At 36.8% G+C, this 18,154-nt stretch overlaps 1 protein-coding gene across 4 annotated transcripts in view; it reads left to right on the top strand.

Moving 5' to 3' along the window:
- Matr3 (matrin 3) overlaps positions 1-11,795 on the top strand; it is a 28,150-nt gene extending 16,355 nt beyond the window's left edge. For 3 of the 4 annotated variants that reach the window (XM_032886170.1, XM_032886171.1, XM_032886172.1), the window contains exons 7-15: positions 1,581-1,706; positions 1,998-2,123; positions 2,326-2,493; positions 2,813-2,944; positions 3,932-3,975; positions 4,354-4,717; positions 7,054-7,276; positions 7,779-7,900; positions 10,581-11,795. In XM_032886170.1, the coding sequence (XP_032742061.1) occupies positions 1,581-1,706; positions 1,998-2,123; positions 2,326-2,493; positions 2,813-2,944; positions 3,932-3,975; positions 4,354-4,717; positions 7,054-7,276; positions 7,779-7,900; positions 10,581-10,631 (1,356 nt within the window). In that variant the 3' untranslated portion in view covers positions 10,632-11,795. The remainder of the gene's footprint in view (positions 1-1,580; positions 1,707-1,997; positions 2,124-2,325; positions 2,494-2,812; positions 2,945-3,931; positions 3,976-4,353; positions 4,718-7,053; positions 7,277-7,778; positions 7,901-10,580) is intronic. The other variant, XM_032886173.1, reaches the window with a different exon arrangement.
- The last annotated feature ends 6,359 nt before the right edge of the window (positions 11,796-18,154 follow it).

The following is an 18,154-nucleotide window of genomic DNA, read 5'->3' as shown; positions in this document are numbered from 1 at the left end:
TTAAATGCTTATTATTTGAATCTTTTTTGTTGGGGTTTAGGGGATTTCAAGACAGAGTTCCTCTGTGTAGGCTGTTGTAGATTAGGCTGGCCTCAAATTCAGAGATGCAACTGCTTATGCCTGAGAATGCTGGGATTAAAGGCAGTACCACCAATGCCCAATCTAGTGTTAATTCAATCTGAACACAGTTCCTATACCAGGATGGGTATTTTAATTCGAAAACTATTAGGTTTGCTGGGTGTGAGGGCATGTACTTTAATTCCAGCATTTAGGGGACAACGTCAGACAAATCTCTTTGAGTTTGAGGCCAGCCAGGGGCTATATAATGTGATCCTATTTTTAAAAAAATATAAAATATTTTTTAAGTACACTTTGACATGACTCGTAGGAGTTAAAAGACCTTACCTTGATTTAGAGTATTAGGAACTTTGTATTCATCCAGTTGGGTGTATAGTTTTCATAAACAGAAATAACTTGGAAAGATGGCTCAGCAGTAGCAACTGAGTTTGATTCCCAGGACCCACATGGTAGAAGGAAAGAACAAGCTCCCACAAGTTGTTCTGACCTCCACACTAACATCATAGCATGTGAATGCCCGCACTTACAATTTTAAAGAATGTAGTAAGGGCCAGGTGGCAGATCTTTCTGTTGGTGCCAGGGTTATATAGACAAACCCTGTCTTGACAAACCACAGAGGAAGAATGATGTAATAAGAATCAGTAGAGAGAGACATAGAACCCCTACCCATTCCCCAAGCTGAGAACTGAACTCAGGGCCTTGCGCTTCCTGGGCAAGCACTCTACCACTGAGCTAAATCCCTAACCCCTAAGAGACTATTTTTGAAACTACAGTGCAGCCTTGCCTCCCTTTCTTTGTTTTGAAAGTTGATCAGACTGGCCTTAAACTTCGTTGCACAAGTGACTGCCTCCCAAGTGACTATATCAACAGATCCAGCTTTTCTTTTCAATACAAAATGTATTGATTGTAGGCCAGGTATGGTTGTATATGCCTTTAATTCTGGTACTGGAAGCAGAGGTTCAAGTGAGTTTGAAGACAGCCGTGGCTGTTACATAGAGAGGCCCTGTCTCAAAAACAGAGCAGTATATTTTTTCCCTAACCATCCAAAACAAGAAATAACCTACCCACACACAAACACAGCCCAAAACATTAAGATGATGACTTGGGGGGAAGTTACTTTTTAAAAATATGTTAGTATGGAGACAGAGAAGGCTGAGCAGTTAGTAGTTACATATATGACTGTTGGAATTTGGTGCCAACTCTTGAGTTGCTCACAATGGTTTATGATTCCAACTCCAGGGAATCTAACCCTCTTCTGGCCTCTACAGGCACTAGTGGGAATACCCACACACATAAAAAAAAAAAAATACATGAAAGTTGTATATGTTTAAATTAGTGATAGGTATTTAACCTGGGGCTTTATAGTTACTACATCCTAATAGTAATATACTATTGTCTGGGAAATACATACTTATGTATCTCAAATGCTTTTTAAAGAACTCTTAATGATTTTTTTGGGGTGTGTGTGTGTATGTCTGTCTGTGTTCCCCTCTAATGTGTAGGAAACCAGCCGAGTTGTTCACATTATGGATTTTCAGCGAGGAAAAAACTTGAGATACCAGCTATTACAACTGGTAGAACCATTTGGAGTCATTTCAAATCATCTGATTCTAAATAAAATTAATGAGGTATGAGTTAGACATCAGTTATTCATAGCATTCATATATTAATGAAATTTAATAGTTTTGGTGTCATTTTTAATTGTCAATTTTAAATATCAGGAAAAGGTAAGATCCAAAAGCTAAATAGATTATTAGTAAATGAAATGTTTGATTCCTAAGTAAAATATCAGCTTGACAACAATGGTCTTCTGTATTTTGGTTATTGAAGATGCTCTATTAAATGATTAAATACAATAATGTGAAATCTGTAAATATTGGGGACAACATTTTTAGAAATTTCTTTTTGTGTAATTTTAGGCATTTATTGAAATGGCGACCACAGAAGATGCTCAGGCTGCTGTGGATTATTATACAACTACACCAGCATTAGTGTTTGGCAAGCCAGTGAGAGTTCATTTATCCCAGAAGTATAAGAGAATAAAGGTAGTAGCCTTTCATTTGTCCTTACCTCTAGGTTTTATATATATAGTCAGCTTAATATACCATTTCTGCATTTGTTAGCTTGATTAAACCCTAACCCTAACCTGTTAATAATTATAGCATAACTATCAACCTTTAACTTGCCTTTTGATTTTTTTTTTTTTTTTTTAATTTCCTCCTTGGTCTTGTTTTTGTATTTTTAAAGAAACCTGAAGGAAAACCAGATCAGAAGTTTGATCAAAAGCAAGAACTTGGACGTGTGATACATCTCAGCAATTTACCTCATTCTGGCTATTCTGACAGTGCTGTCCTCAAGCTTGCAGAGCCTTATGGGAAAATAAAAAATTATATATTGATGAGGATGAAAAGTCAGGTAATGCACATGGCCAGGTTTTTCTAATAGTTCTTAATGTGGTTTGCTGGGAGAAGATGTCAATAGTAGAAATGCATACATTTTAGTTAGATGCCCATGATAAAGCATTAAAGTTTTAAAAAGTACAAAGTGAGGGGTTGGGGATTTAGCTCAGTGGTAGAGCGCTTTGCAAGGCCCTGGGTTTGGTCCCCAGCTCTGAAAAAAGAAAAATTTAAAAAAAAAAGTACAAAGTGGGAAATAGAATAAAATAATTTTAATGCAGTTCCAGTAAAAGTAAACCATTATTGGTTTCTCTCCTTCCTTCCCTTCCTCCTTCCAGGCTTTTATTGAGATGGAAACCAGAGAAGATGCAATGGCAATGGTTGACCACTGTCTAAAGAAGGCACTTTGGTTTCAGGGAAGATGTGTTAAAGTTGACTTGTCTGAGAAATATAAAAAACTGGTGCTGAGGGTATGTATTGCTTAATACTCTTAATATTTTAGGTGACAAGGTCTAACTATGTAACCCAGTCTGCTCCAGGCTGCTGAATTCACCTTTTCCTGGCCTCTGAGGGTCTCTGGACTTTATTTATTGTACACTCTACTACACAGCCAGATAGACAGGCTTAATCTTAAAGCCTTAATGACTTATTGGGGAAGAAGAGCCATTGATATTCTTGCCAAGAACATGGGCTCAGTTCCCATCACCCATATGACTCAACCTGTGGCTCCTGTTTCGAGATCTGACCTGTAGTAGAACCAATTTAAAACTGAAAAATTGCCTATATTTATTTCCACCAGTAATTGGGTGTGGACATTTTTATGCAACCAATGGTTTTAAATTAAGGAGCAAGGTTTGCACAACAAAAGGTGCTATACGTGAGAATTCACTCTTCTTGGAGCAACTAGACCTTGGGATACAGAATTTAGCCTTATAAATACATAGACCAAAACTCAACACTTGCTACTCTCTTCTAATCTCTGTGTATATCAGACATGTATGTGGTATATTAAAAACATTCAGACAAAACCCTTATAAAATAAGCCCAAAAAAGCCCATATAAAGATGAGAACTCTGGGCTGGGCACAGTGGTACACACCATTAATCCCAGCACTTGAATAGCAGAAGCAAGTAGAGGTAGCTCCCTTGAGTTACACAGAGTGAGACAGTGCCTCAGAAAAGAAAAGAAAAGGTATTTTTTTTTCCCAGTATATTTTGTTTCATGAAAGATCTTCCATCTCAACCTGTTTAATTATATTACCAAAATGTTACATTGCTTGCTTCTATATTGATTCAGCGGTGAGATGAAACTTTTAAATCCAGGCAGATTTTGTTGGGTATGGTTGTACAGATTGATTATGTAAAGGAGAGTTACAGATTGTTACTTGATTGATATGTATGTTCTAGAAATGAGTAAGTTTTAATGTATTTAACTTGTACAAAATTTTTATCTTTTAGATTCCTAACAGAGGCATTGACTTACTGAAAAAAGATAAATCTCGGTAATTTGATTTTGCTTGTGTCTGTCTGTATATTATGTAGTAATTGCTAGTCTTTTGCTGTGAGAAACTATCTGACCAAAGCAACTTCAGGAAAGAATATTTTTGTTCAAAGTTCAAAGATTGGTGGTCTGACATAGATAGGAAGTAAGAACTGTCGTGAGAACTTGAGAAAAGTGGTCATGTTACATCTGTAGTCAGGAAGTGAGTGAGGTGCATGCTTCTATTTGGCTTACTTTGCTCTCTTTTCAGTCAGTTCCCACCTCAGTTGACCCAGCCTTAGCTAGATGGATATTACCAAGTTGGATTCAATATTAATCATGCATATTGGTATATTGGGCTTTAACTTTTCAACTCTGCAAATAAAATGTCTTTTTGCAGGAAAAGATCCTATTCTCCAGATGGGAAAGAATCTCCAAGTGATAAGAAGTCCAAAACTGATGGTGCTCAGAAGACTGAGAATCCAGCTGAGGGTAAAGAACAAGAAGAGAAGTCGGGTGAGGATGGTGAGAAAGACACCAAGGATGACCAGACAGAACAGGAGCCCAGTATGCTTCTTGAATCTGAAGATGAATTGCTTGTCGATGAGGAAGAAGCTGCAGCACTACTAGAAAGTGGAAGCTCAGTGGGTGATGAGACTGATCTTGCTAATTTAGGGGATGTATCTTCTGATGGGAAAAAGGAGCCTTCAGATAAAGCTGTGAAAAAAGATGCAAGTGCAACATCCAAGAAAAAACTTAAAAAGGTAGTTTTATATTGATGTTTTAATTAGAATACTAAGATCAATTTTTCATGTAAGTTTTTTCTTTTTGTCCAAACAGGGTTAGATATATCAGGTACAGTTCAAGATAAAAGCATTTAAAGAGGACACTGCATTATAGCTGCAAAAAAATAGTCAACTTTTAAGAAATTGTGGAATAAGAGTACAAGAAAGATGTATATAGGCTTTTGTATTGCAGTATATGTATTAAATTCTGATGTTGGTTTTTGAGACAATCAGCCATACTGGCATGGCTGTGTGACCTTAGCACTTAATATGTAGTATAAGCTCAGAAATGTGAGGTTCAATGTAGAGAGACCCAGACAACTACAAAGATGGGTATGAGTTTGAAGTTCAGTAACTTTTTGAGTACCAGATATGGTGATACATTCCAGGAGTGAGACAGAAGCAACCAGATTTCTCAATCCAAGAGAGCCAGGAAAACAGAGATACTTCCTCAAAAATAAGTAAATAAATGAATAATTTTTTTATAAGAAAAGTAACTTTTTTTGGAGGGTCTGGAGAGATGACTCAGCAGTATAGCCAGATGGTAGTGGTGGGAAACACTAAAAAACAACATAAGGCTTTTTTGAAGATTTTTTTTTTCCCCCACAAAGTTTCTCATATTCTGCTTTTTCGTTCTATTGAGATGGGGTTTCTCTGTGTAGCCCTGCTGACCTGGAACTTGCTGTGAGGACCAGGCTGACCTTGAACTCAGATTGCCTGCTTTTGCCTCTTGAGCTCTGGAATTAAAGGCATGCACCACCACTTACCTAGCAAGGTTAGATATTTTAATGACTTATAAGGGAAATACATTAGAAAATGAAGGCTAGGGATATTGTTTAGCGGCAGAGTGTTTACTTAGTATTCACATAAAAACTGTACATAGTGACTCACACCCGTAAGTCTTACCACTCAGGGACAAAGAAGCAGAATGAGAAATTGAAGGTCATCCTAAATTATTTTGGGAACTTGAGGTCACCACAGGGTACATGAAACCTTGTCTCCCAAAAATAAAAGGTAGCTGGTACCTAATGAATGTCAGCCAAGATTGTTGTCTAGCCTTCATATTATTGAGCACATCCAGATATTAAAATGTAGCCTTTAATCACAGTACATGGGAGAAGGAGGCAGGCAGATCTCTGTGAGTTCAATGAGAGAGCCAGGTCTCAGTTTCACAGAGAAACCCTGTTTGGAAACAAAGAATGAAGTTTCTTTTTCTTTCCTTTTTTTAAATGAGTATCTGTTTGTTTGATGGTGCTCAGTATATAGAACCTTGGGCACAAGTCTTAAGCAGGCTTTACCACTGAGTTGTACCCTCAGTGGAATGTAAATATTCTTTTTAACATTTTTTGTGAAATTTTTTAAATGATGTATTTTTTAATTTTGTGCGTTTATGTTTTGATTGCATGTAAGTCTGTGAGAGTGTGTCAACTACCCTGGAAACTAGAGTTACAGTTTTGATCTGTCATGTGGGTAATGGGAATTTAATCTAGGTCCTCTGGAAGAGCAGTCACCATTCAACCACTGAGCCATCTCCAACCCAGATATAAATATTCTCCCATGTGTTTGTTTCTTAGATGAGTGAGGCTTTCATTTGGTGAAGTATGAGTGTTGTTGACACTTGGTGGATTTGTTTTTCTACAGGGTTCTCTAAAGGTAGTACATTGAAAGAAAACACTTTATCACTGAGCAACAACTGTAAACCTTTTACTTTAATTTTATTATAACAAGCTAAATTGGCCATAATTGGTACTCGTATAACTGACCCTCCTACAGTTCCTTACACTATGCTCAGTAAACCTATTTTATTCTTTTTTTTTTCCTTAAAGAATAAAAACTGAGGGTTTTTTTTGTTTGTTTGTTTTGTTTTTTTCTTTCTTTTTGAAGACTTTACTAAGTCTAGCAGAAAAATTGTCTCCTTGCTTAAATAATTCTTAAAAATTTCTGGTGCTGAGATTTTTATACATGCTAGGAAAATGCAGCATCTGTGAACTGCATTCTTACCTAAGAAAGTGGTGTTTTGAGATAATAAATTGAAAATCAAGCCTTGTATGAGAGCAAAGGGAATCTGAGGGATTATCATCTCCAGTTTGAGACTTGTCTCAAGGAAGAAAGACACTATCTTTTACCCTTCAAGTAAGACAAATTGAAGGGATGCTGCAAGATAATTGTTGCAGAGTAAATTTATGTTAAAAGCATTTCCCAGGGAGCATGGAAGTTTTTGTCACTATGGGTGAGGTTGGTGATGAGGAAGATGAAATTTCATATGCAGGCATGACAGTTAAATCAAAAATGATGATGGTTTGGTTAAAATTAAGGTGGACAAGATTGAGGAACTTGATCAAGAAAATGAAGCTGCATTGGAAAATGGGATTAAAAATGAGGAAAATACAGAACCAGGTGCTGAATCTGCTGAGAATGCTGATGATCCAAACAAAGACGCAAGTGATAATTCAGATGGCCAAAATGATGAGAACAAGGAGGACTATACAATTCCAGATGAGTATAGAATTGGACCATATCAGCCTAATGTTCCTGTTGGTGAGCTTTAAAGATTTTTTTCTTCTTCCCCTTTTCTATTTCTCCAAACAAATTTATTAAAATAAGACTTAAAAATTGATCGTATATAAGCTCTGATAGTGTATAAAGTTATGCCCCTGGTAAATTAAATAATTTGTAAATTTACTCTTAACACTGCTCTATATTTCTCTTTCTTGTGTCTCCTAATTTTGTATTACGTTACCATTACCACTGTGTTTTCTCCTCATAATGATTTCTAAAATTACACATTGCTTTTTGTTTTGTGTTTGTTATATATTCTTGTCTTTCATTTTAAGACTACAATTAGGTGGCATCTTGAATATTAGTTAAGTAAAAAGAAAGGGTAATGTGATATTGTTGGTGTTTTTTAGCTTAGGCCATACTGGACTTCTCACACATGTTTTCTGATTCAAATTATATTGACAGGAAAAAAAAAAAAGATTTGAGACTAAGTAAAATTTAAGTTTACTTAATTTGTAAGAATGTATGTTTGTGTTTCTAGGTATAGACTATGTGATACCTAAAACAGGGTTTTACTGTAAGCTGTGTTCACTCTTTTATACAAATGAAGAAGTTGCAAAGAATACTCATTGCAGCAGCCTTCCTCATTATCAGAAATTAAAGGTAAGGCTGAAGAGGAGACTTGTGAAAACTAACAAATGATAATACGTTATAGAAATAAGTGAGATACAATGTGTGTATGTCTCTGGACCCAGCATAATTCTGAGTCATTTTTCCATAATTGCCTGGGCTTTAAGGAGTTTAACGGGGTCTACAAATTTGAGTCTCTTTTTACTCAAATGGTTAAACAAAATTTATTTAGTACACCCATAATTCTTAGACTTGGGAGATGAGATTGAGGAGACCATATCCTTCTTTAAGCTATGTGGCAAATTAACTACATTTTATGCAGTATAGTTTATCCATGTTTTCTCAAACTGTTCAAATTTCAAAGATGCTAGGGGTTACATTAGAACACTTAGGCCTGGCGATGGTGATGCATGCCCTTAATTCCATCACTCTGGAGGCAGAGGCAGCCCAATCTTTTGAGTTTGAAGCCTGCCAGGTCTATAGATTGAATTTCAAGACAGCCAGGATTACACAGAGAAACCTTGGCTCAACAAAAGAAATAAAGAAATAGAGCAATTAAAAAATTTTGAGTTTCTGTGGTGCAGAGTTCTGTTCTATTTATTCATTTTAGAGACTGTATCTCCCTTTCTAGGTCATATGGGCTTTGAGATTCTTCTGTCTCAGCCTCCCAAAGTACTGGGATTATAAATATGAGTTACCATTTAAAGACTATTATTCCAATGTTACTCACTAATGATGTTCTTACTTATACCCAGCACATTATCTCTGCATCACACTATAAATGAGTAAAACCCATCAGAAAACAAGAAAAAGTCCTACTGTGTTTTTTAGTTAGGAGCCTCTATAAGGCCTGCCTGAATATTAGGAAATACAAGCAAACTTAAAAGTAGTACTGAACTCAATCGTAGATAATTTGGTTTTTTATACTTTGTCATTTATAATGTTACAATTGCCACCTGTTGAATATACCTAATCTGCCAGTCAAAAATATTCCAACATGAGACTGGGGAGATGGCTCAGTGGTTAAGAGCACTGACTATTCTTCCAGAGGTCCTGAGATTGAGTTTAATTCCCAGCAACCACATGGTGGCTCACAACCATTTGTAGTGAGATCCAGTATCCTCTTCTGGTGTGTCTAAAGAGAGCGACAGTGTGCTCACATAAAATTTTTTTATAAATTAAAAAAAATACTCCATAATACTGTAGCAGAATGCTTAGTAGCAGAAATAAATTATCATCAGAATGTTGATACATTTAAAAATATTGTGTGAAGTTATATTTCGAGGGCTAGGGAGATGGCTTAGTTGTTAACCGCTTGCTATGAAAAGCAAGAAGACTGCTCCCTAGAACTCAAGTAAATACATGGTGGGGTGGTGGCTAGATTAATTCTAGCTGTCAAAGGTGGACGTGGAGGAGGCTGGCTAGTGAAACCAGCTTTCTCAGCAAGTTTTTGGTTCCATTGAGGGACCCTTAATTAGCAAATGAGGTTGCAGGCAATCAAGGAAGATTACTGATAATCAGTCGTGTGCTTAAAAATAAAATTACCTATAGGGGATAGAGAAGCAGCTCAGTGGCAGAGTTCTTGGTAGCATGTGTAAGGTCCGGGCTTTGAAGCACAAAAATGAAAAATAGAAAAAGGTGTAATTATTACCTTTGGACTAGTTTTCATGGGGCCTCATCCAAATCTGAACTCCCTAACACTTCTGGTCCGAAGTGTTTCAAACGAGAAATTCTATTATCTATGACAACTGGTGGATAATAGTAGTCTTGTATCTTAATGAATAATTTGTCCTTTGTTATATCATTTTTTGTTGTTTTCAAATGTATCTTTTTGTAATCTATATGTTTCCTGCCATTAAAGTGCTAAGAACCATTTACTTTGGGATGGATATGGCTTCATTCATATTGGAAATACATTGAACTTTAGGCTATATGGGGTTAATACCAGTGTTGTTACCTAGAAGGTTATGCTTTATGACTTAAATATTTCCTTTTTCCTTCTGCATTAAAGAAAATGATGAATCAGCTGCATTAAAAAGTCACTAGACAGTTTATGTTGCTCAAATTGACAACTGTTTTGACACTTAACTAAATAGATGTTTTGTGGGGTTTTTTCCTTCTGTTTTTTTTTTGTTTGTTTGCTTGTTTGTTTTCATTTTTTTTCTTTTTAAGGATATAATGGCTTTTAACCCTCTCAATCTGCAATAACAAATATTGCTATATTTTAACCATAAATAAAGAAACAAATTCTTTTAAAATATCCTTCATGTTCCCTAAGAGTCTTAATAGATTGGTGTCTAGAAATTATACATTGGAGATTATAGATGGTCAGCTACCTCTGTTGTAAATACAGTCTTCTTAGAGCACAGCCAATCATAGCCATAGTCTTTCAAGTACTGTCTATGGCTCTTTTAGGTCAGTGAAATTGTTACAGCAAAGATCTAATCTAGCTATTCCGTATATGAATTCTCAATTGTAAAAGTTAGGGTTAATTGCACATTGAAATATCCATTTTCCACATTTGCCCATTTTTTTCATAATTATTGTGTCCTAGCCAGTTTAGTTCTGTATGTTAAGATTAACCCATTCATAAAATGTTAAAGCGTTAGTGTTAAGTCCCTAAACTTGGACTGAATATTTTATTTTATAATTAACACATATACTAGGTGTTTCTTAAATTACTTAGTCCCTGTAATTCTTTTTTCCCCCTCAGAAATTTCTGAATAAATTGGCAGAAGAACGGAGGCAGAAGAAGGAAACTTAAGATGTACAAGAAGCTTAATTATTTCAAAGAAAACAATGGTTCTTTGATTTTAATGTTAACCTTTTTTAAATACAATACTGATAGTTAGAAAACTACTGTACTCTTTTGTTTTAGTGGAAAATAATAGATGTCTGTTCATGTGTTTAAGTGTTATAGCAAAAAGTACACATACGGTTAAGTTAATGAAAAAGTTTTTGTTTCATCAGTGACAACAGACAAAAGTACTTCCTAGAGATTTGACTGTTGTAAGTAAGCTATGGAAAACAACTTGCACCACTAAGAGAAAGATAACATAGAACCATTCAGAAAACTGAAATTTAGTAGTTTAAGGCTTCAAAGAAATGTCAACTTTTGATTCCATTCAATAAAGTACAAAACCAATTGTATTTTTTATTACTTTTCATCTGAAACATTCCACATTTTAATCTGAGCCTTGCAGACTTTTCATTTGACTTTGGAAGCTGTTTCGGTTGCATTGCATTTTTAGAGAACTTCATTCATGTGAGATTGGAATTCAAATGCAGGTGCAGTTTTCTTTTAATGTCATGCTGTTTAGATGATAAGATATATTAAGTAATTGGCTTTAGATTTGTAATTTTTTTCCTCTGAGTTCCTGCTAGGTTTTGTATTCTAGTAGTCAATGTTATTTCAGTGAAATGTAAAAATATTACCGTTCTCTTTGACCAGTATTAATTTCTTGAGAACCTATTGCTTGTCACTTGAATCCTGTAGCTGTCAAACATCTCTGGTATAAGCAACATTTGATTTTTGAAGTGTGTAAACCATCTATATTTTCAAGATGTAATTTTACATTTCTGCATTTTAAAAGTTTGGCCATAATTCTAGAAGCACGCTTCTAATTCATGTACCTGCACATGTGACCTTTGTGAGCAGAAATTTGCATGTATAATCTGTGTTTACTTGTAACTCTCTGGTTATATACTGCTTATATCTGTGGATTCAAGTTACTGAAGTGAATACCAATAAAAAAAAAAAACCTAGGCCATGTTGATTGGTTGGTTAAACATGTTTGGAATGTTAACCAAAATATTTGTCCGTTGTGACTTTTTATTCACTGTTAAATTTTATGCATGCTTTAACAAATTATTTAAGTCTTCTACATTGCTGTTCTAAAAACTACTAAAGATTTTGGTTTAGTGCTGATGGATTTCTTGTTCTTGTTACATGTCTAAAAATGATAATTTTTTTTCTTTAACCTAACAGTTATAAATACTGAGGATAAAGAAACTGTAAAAGTTCAAATTCAGAGATATCATGCCTTTAACAATAGAATTGAAAGTAGCATTGGAAAAATTAGTCTGTCACTGCTTCAAAAATCAGAAAGGAAATTTTGGTGTGTTAAATAATCTGAAGACCCGAGAACAGTTTCAGTGACAAAAAGTAATTGTCTTTCGACCTCTCCAGCCTACTTGTATTAAAATTATATTTCAAGTATATTGTTGGGTAAAATTTTAGTAACATGCACAAAAAATCCTTGCCAATCATAGCTATTACTAATTATTTACTTTTTTTTTCCCCTCAATCTAACAGCAACTAAAAAAAATAAAACTGTGGATAGGGCATTTATCTTTATTCCCAGCACTTGTGAGGCAAGGGCAGGTTTGCCTTGGAGTTGGATACCCTTGTGCTCTATAGAGTTCCAGACCACTCAAGCTACATTATAAAACCTTGTCTCAAAAGCAGACAGGCAAAAAGGAAATGTTGTTCTTATACAAATGGAAACTTGATATCCCTCAACATAGATGGCTCATGTTGTGTGGCCTATTGTATGAATTTAGTAACTTAAGGAATGCTTTGAACAGGTTAGCTTGATTTGTGGCTTTAAGAAATTGGATTTTATCGGGGTGATGGTCGTATAGGACTTTAATCCCATCACTTGGGAGTTAGAGGCAGGTGGGTGGGTGGATCTATGTGACAAAGTTCCAGGACAGCCAGGGCTCTTACACAGAGAAACCCTATCTTGGAAAACCAAAACAACCAAAAAGAAAGAAACAATGTCCACTTTGTTTTGGTGGTGGTTTTGATGGTGTCTAGTTTTTTGTTTTGTAAATAAGCTGTTTATAAGTAGTCTGTAACACTATTTTTTTAGATTGTTTGAAACAAGGTTTCTTTGTATAACCTTTATTGTCCTGGAATTAGCTCTAGACTGGCTGGCTTGGAAGTCAAGAGACCCACCCCAGTGCTGGGGTTATAGGCATGTCTACCACTACCCAACTTGGCAATGGTTGTTTACTTTTGAGATGCCTATAAATGCAGCTCACTTTGTATTGGCTAAGTATTTTATAGCATTCCTAAGCCCATAAGCCAGAAGTGATACTGTTAATCCCAGAACTCAGAAAGTGCAGGCAGATCAGAAGTTAAGGTCATCCTTCTGGAAACTGGAAGAGTTTGAGTTCCTTCTGGAATGCAGGCCCTATTTTGCACTATTTATTGAAACTTAGAATCCTACTCAAACTTCTATATACCTGGTCACATACCTGCTTCCCCCAGACCTAGTTTATGGCAAACCTATAATAGAATTGTAAGTAAATTGTAATAAATGTAAGTGAAGGTTTAAGAGATGCCCTGAGTTAATCTACAATCCCTTTTTATTCATTGCTATGAGTTCTCCTAGTCCCCACTTGACATTTGCGTTTCTTGTGTATCCTAGAAGTAAGTGCACAAAGTTAAGCATCAGTTTAAACCCAGCCTAAGCAGTGTAGAAGGTCTAGGGGGTAAGAGGAATTTCTAACTATAGCATATGCCACCAACAGTTTTTTTTAGTCTTGTGTAAGAATATGGACACATTGTGGAGATCAGAGGTAAACTTTCTGGGATTGTTTGCTCCAGTTTGTTCCCCACATCAAGTTCAAGTTGTCATATGGCAAGTGTGTTTACCCACCGAGTATTAACTCTTTAAGATTTATTTATCCATTTACTTACTTTTTCCAGACAAGTTCTCACTATGTAGCTGGAATTTATTATGTAGAACAGGCTGACTTCTAATGCAGAGGCCTGTGTCTGCCTCCCAAGCACTGGGATTAAAGGCGTGCATGACTATACCAAGCTTCCTCTAAGAAATGTTAAGATTATTCATTATTCCTTTCCACTTCCCCTCCCATTTTTCCTTGAGTGTTTTGAGGTTGCAGTGCTAGGGATTCAACCAAATAAAAGTACCCAACCACTGAGCTATATCCTCAACCTTTGAAATGTTATTTTGTATGGTGTGACAAGTAAGTGAGAGAATTGAGATATGCTTAATTGTTTAGCATTTTTCACGGTAAAGTTTTGGAAGTTAAAAAATGTGCAGACAAGATAGATGTGGTGCTGCCTGCCTTCAATCCAGTGCTGGGAGGCAGGGGCAGGGGAATTCTTAAGCTTGAAGCCAGCCTGGATACAGAGCCAGGCCCAGGACAGCCAGAGTAAACAGAAACTACACATTTGAAGGAGGATAAGGGGTTCTAGGCTGGTGAACAACATGATGTCCTTCATTTAGAATCTATCTTAAATGGACCTGTCTGAAGATGTCTAGCTAAGTTTAATCACTAGTGTGGGAGATCTAACCCAGGACTTTTGTACACTCTGGGTAGGTAAATACAATGCCACTGAGCTACTTAACTAATTCTTTATAAGACTAGACTTGAGGTGTTTCCAAAGCAGAGAGATTCCTACTGTGTGAGTTGGTTGGTTTTTGTTTCAGGCAGTTTTGTTTGGAGGGTTTGGTTGTTTTTTGTTGTGGTGGTGTTGGGAGTTGAGTCTACTCCTTTGAGTTTCAGAGCCACTGCCTATGAAAAGTAAGGCCAGTTTGCTCAACTTTGCCAGGATTAAATCAGAAATGAGATAACACTTTGTAGTCCAAACTACTCAAATGTCTCAAGTCACAGAAGAGCAATTTCAACATCATAGTGAGAAAGAGAAAACATTATTTATTGATTTTTTTTTTTTTTTTTCATTGTGTAGCTCTGGCTGTCCTGGAACTTGCTCCGTAGAAAAGTCTGTCGAACTACCTGCCTCAGCTTCTGGAGTGCTGGGATTAAAGGCCTGCGATACCACCACCTATCACACATTTAAATGGAAGAGTCTCTTTGCACCATAAATTAGATTTGACTATAAATACAAGTTCCCAGCTGCTACCTACGTTATGAATTGACCTCCTATTTTATATGTGTGTCCCAGATTGGAAGTATAGAGCTGTCTTAACATTCTTGCCTAGCATGTTGAGTCCTCAATACTATTCCAAGAGTCCTCGGATATCTGTTCCGTGTCTTTGAAAGCCACCTAAATTGTATTGTGATGTCATGTGAACCCGTGGAAAAGACTGCAGTTCAAACACTTATTAATGTAATGACCTATGAGATTAAACATAACTCCTAATTTTCTGGTGTTCATAGGTATCTTAACTCATCTTAACTCAACAGCGGCTGAGTTGTAGAAAACCAAGCCAAACTGGAGAAATCAACTTTCATTTTTACAATATTGTACTCAGGTCATTACCTAAGTAAAACTCTTAGAAAAAAAATGCTACAGAGTTACCACTTCAGTGACTCAATGCTGACACACATGCATACATTCAAAAAAATATCAACTAACTGGATATGGGTCGCTTGGAAGGCTGACATATGGGGACCATTACTTGAAATTTAGTAAGCCACCTACCTACCAAGACCTTGTTTCCAAAAGATGTGCTGAATAATGTAATCCTCAAGTTATTCAGAGATGCTTACTGACTTCAGTGGTGGGTTCAAGGATGTATGGCACAACTTGCAGAGGATAAAAATAAGAACACTTAACACTTTGTTCTTTTTGAAACATGGTTTTTGGGGTATTTTATTTTGAGACAGAGTCCTTGGCTGGTCTGGAGCTCACTATGTGAGCTAGTCTAGCTTCAGCTCTCAGAACCTTCCTGTTTCTCCTGAGTACTGAGTTTAAAGGTATGTTGACAATTGCTAGCCAGGAGTTGGGGGGGGGAGGGATTGTGTGGCTCAGGCCATTCATATGTAGCTGAGGATGTTAAAACTGATCTAAACTGATCCTTCTACTTCTACCCTCCCAAGCGTTGGTGTGTGCCACTATGCCCAGTTTTATTTAGTGCTTGAGATTCAAACTCAGGGTTTAGAATATGGTAGACAGGGCTGGAGAGAGATAGCTCAGGGGTTAAGAGCACTGTGACTGCTCTTCCAGAGGTCCTGAGTTTAATTCCCAGCAACCACATGGTGGCTCACAACCATCTGTAATGGGATCCGATGCCCTCTTCTGGTGTGTCTGAAGACAGCTGCAGTGTACTCATAAATAAAAATAAATCTCTAAAAAAAGAATATGGTAGACAGATAATCAAATAAGCTAAACCCATCCCCCCCTTTGCTAATTTAAAACAAATCTGTGGTGTATATCTGCCTCTGAGCGCTTGGATTTTTAGACTCGCCTGCTTAAATTGGCTGCTTTTATGAGATTGGAGTTTTAACCCAGGCCCTTACATGTTATTGTCACACATTGAACCACTAAGGTATACCTCTGTCCCTAGTTTTTGCTTTGAGACAGGTCTCACTAAATTGCCAAGTAGTCATTAGTAACTGATGATCCTCTGATCATTGAGGTACATTGAGCTATAATAAAGAGTGCATGCTAAGCAAACACTTTAAAGATAACTTCTAAGTTTTAGTTGTGTTGGGGTTAGCCAAATGTGTGGTGTCTCTAGCCTATAATCTTAAAACTAAAGAGACCAGACACGTTTTCAGAGAAAAAACTGGGACTATGGAGATGACTCAGGGTTGTGACTAGGACCTACATAGAGGCTTATAACAACCTTTTAAATCCAGTTCAAATGTTCAGGTACCCACCCGGAGCAAATATATAGTTATACACATTTTTATAGTAGCTCAATTGTACAATATGTAAAATTGTCTTGGTTTCTGTTGTTTCTACCTTGGACTTATTTTCCAGGTTCCTCACCAATACTCTGGTTTTAGGGCTCAAACCAACAACAATCTGGCTTGTTTTCTGAGGGCCAAGGTTACAGTTGAACACTACTTTAGTCTGCACATCATTTCTACAGAATCAGCATCCTTTGGATGATCCTAACAATCGTGTTCCTCTCAAAACTATATGCCTGCTCAGCAGCGCAACAAAGTCAAATTTTCCATTCAGTTGGCGATAATTGTGGGACTTCAGCTTAGTGGTTTTGTGCACTTGCTTTACAGATGAAAGATGAACAGATTAGTATGCACATACCCCTGTTACCAAGGTTGGCCCAGGATAAAAATGCTATCTAGAAAGTAATGAAAACAAAAGGGCGTAGGGCATTCTTACTGCAAAGAGAATGTCTCTGGTGCTAAGACCTTGCAAGCTTGGAGCTGGTTGCAACTGTTTACAAAACAAAACCCACAGAAGTTTTTGGTTTCAATGAATACAAACGTGATTTTCTTTTTTTCTTGAAAATTTTTTTAAATTTCACGTTATGTGAGTACACAGACACACCAGAAAAGGGATCAGATTTCATTACAGATGGCAGTAAGCTACCATGTGGCTACTAAGAATTGAATACAGGGCCTCTGAAAGAGCAGTCAGTGATCCTAACACATGGAAAGATGTCTCCAGCCCCAAATGTGGTTTCATTTCTAAGTTAATACTTCCTGTGTCAGAGAAAAGACATTTAATGGGGCTTGTATGCCCTTAAAAACATACCCAGATAATTTTCACACACCTTTACCCTGCTTAGTTTTACTAGACATAGATCTTAACCAGTGGTGATAGCATGCAAATGTGGCTAAGAACATATGGGCTACTACACGGAAGGGTGGTTATAAGCTTAAAGGGTTTAGAGTGTGGTTGGATTGGTTTGCTATGGTATATATGGATCAATTTGCTTTCTTCTACTTTAATGTCCTGGGAGTGGAACTCGGTGTCATAAAGTTCACACTGCAAGCATTTTTACCCACTAAGACATCTTGCTGGCTTTTTCTTTAACTTTGGACAAAATCTCTTGTCACAGAAGATCTTGTATTTGTGCTGCTTCTTCCCCCCCACCCCCCCGGATCTGGGGACCGAACCCAGGGCCTTGCGCTTCCTAGGCAAGCACTCTACCACTGAGCTAAATCCCCAACCCCTTGTATTTCTGCTTCTAAGTGCTGGAATTATTACTGTTGTGGAAGTTCTTTTGTCTTTCCAAGTTTCCTGTCTTGGTTTTAAAGAGGCTCTGTAGGCTGCATAGAAACTACCTGGTGGCATTTTGCTAGTGTGTAAATCGAATGCTTGTAGATCTACTGTATGCCTTTTTGCATATGTCAGGATCTCAATATGACATTCGTGCATAGTTAAGAGTGCGTTCACACGTGCGGAAGCGCACGCATAGTCATTATTTGGATGTTCCTTTTGGTGTATATACTTGAGACCGCATATACATACATACATACCTTAGTTCCCAGCTCTCGTATTCACAGAATCACATCAGTCTGGTGGGATTAGCAGATGAAGAGCCATACATGCCTCAGAGAAATCAATCAACCGTACTAGAAAAACCCGAGGTA

This window comes from Rattus rattus, chromosome 15, assembly GCF_011064425.1.
Source record: "Rattus rattus isolate New Zealand chromosome 15, Rrattus_CSIRO_v1, whole genome shotgun sequence".
Lineage (NCBI taxonomy): Eukaryota > Metazoa > Chordata > Mammalia > Rodentia > Muridae > Rattus > Rattus rattus.
Note: the sequence above shows the minus strand (reverse complement) of the source record. Positions and strands in the feature narration are given on the sequence as shown.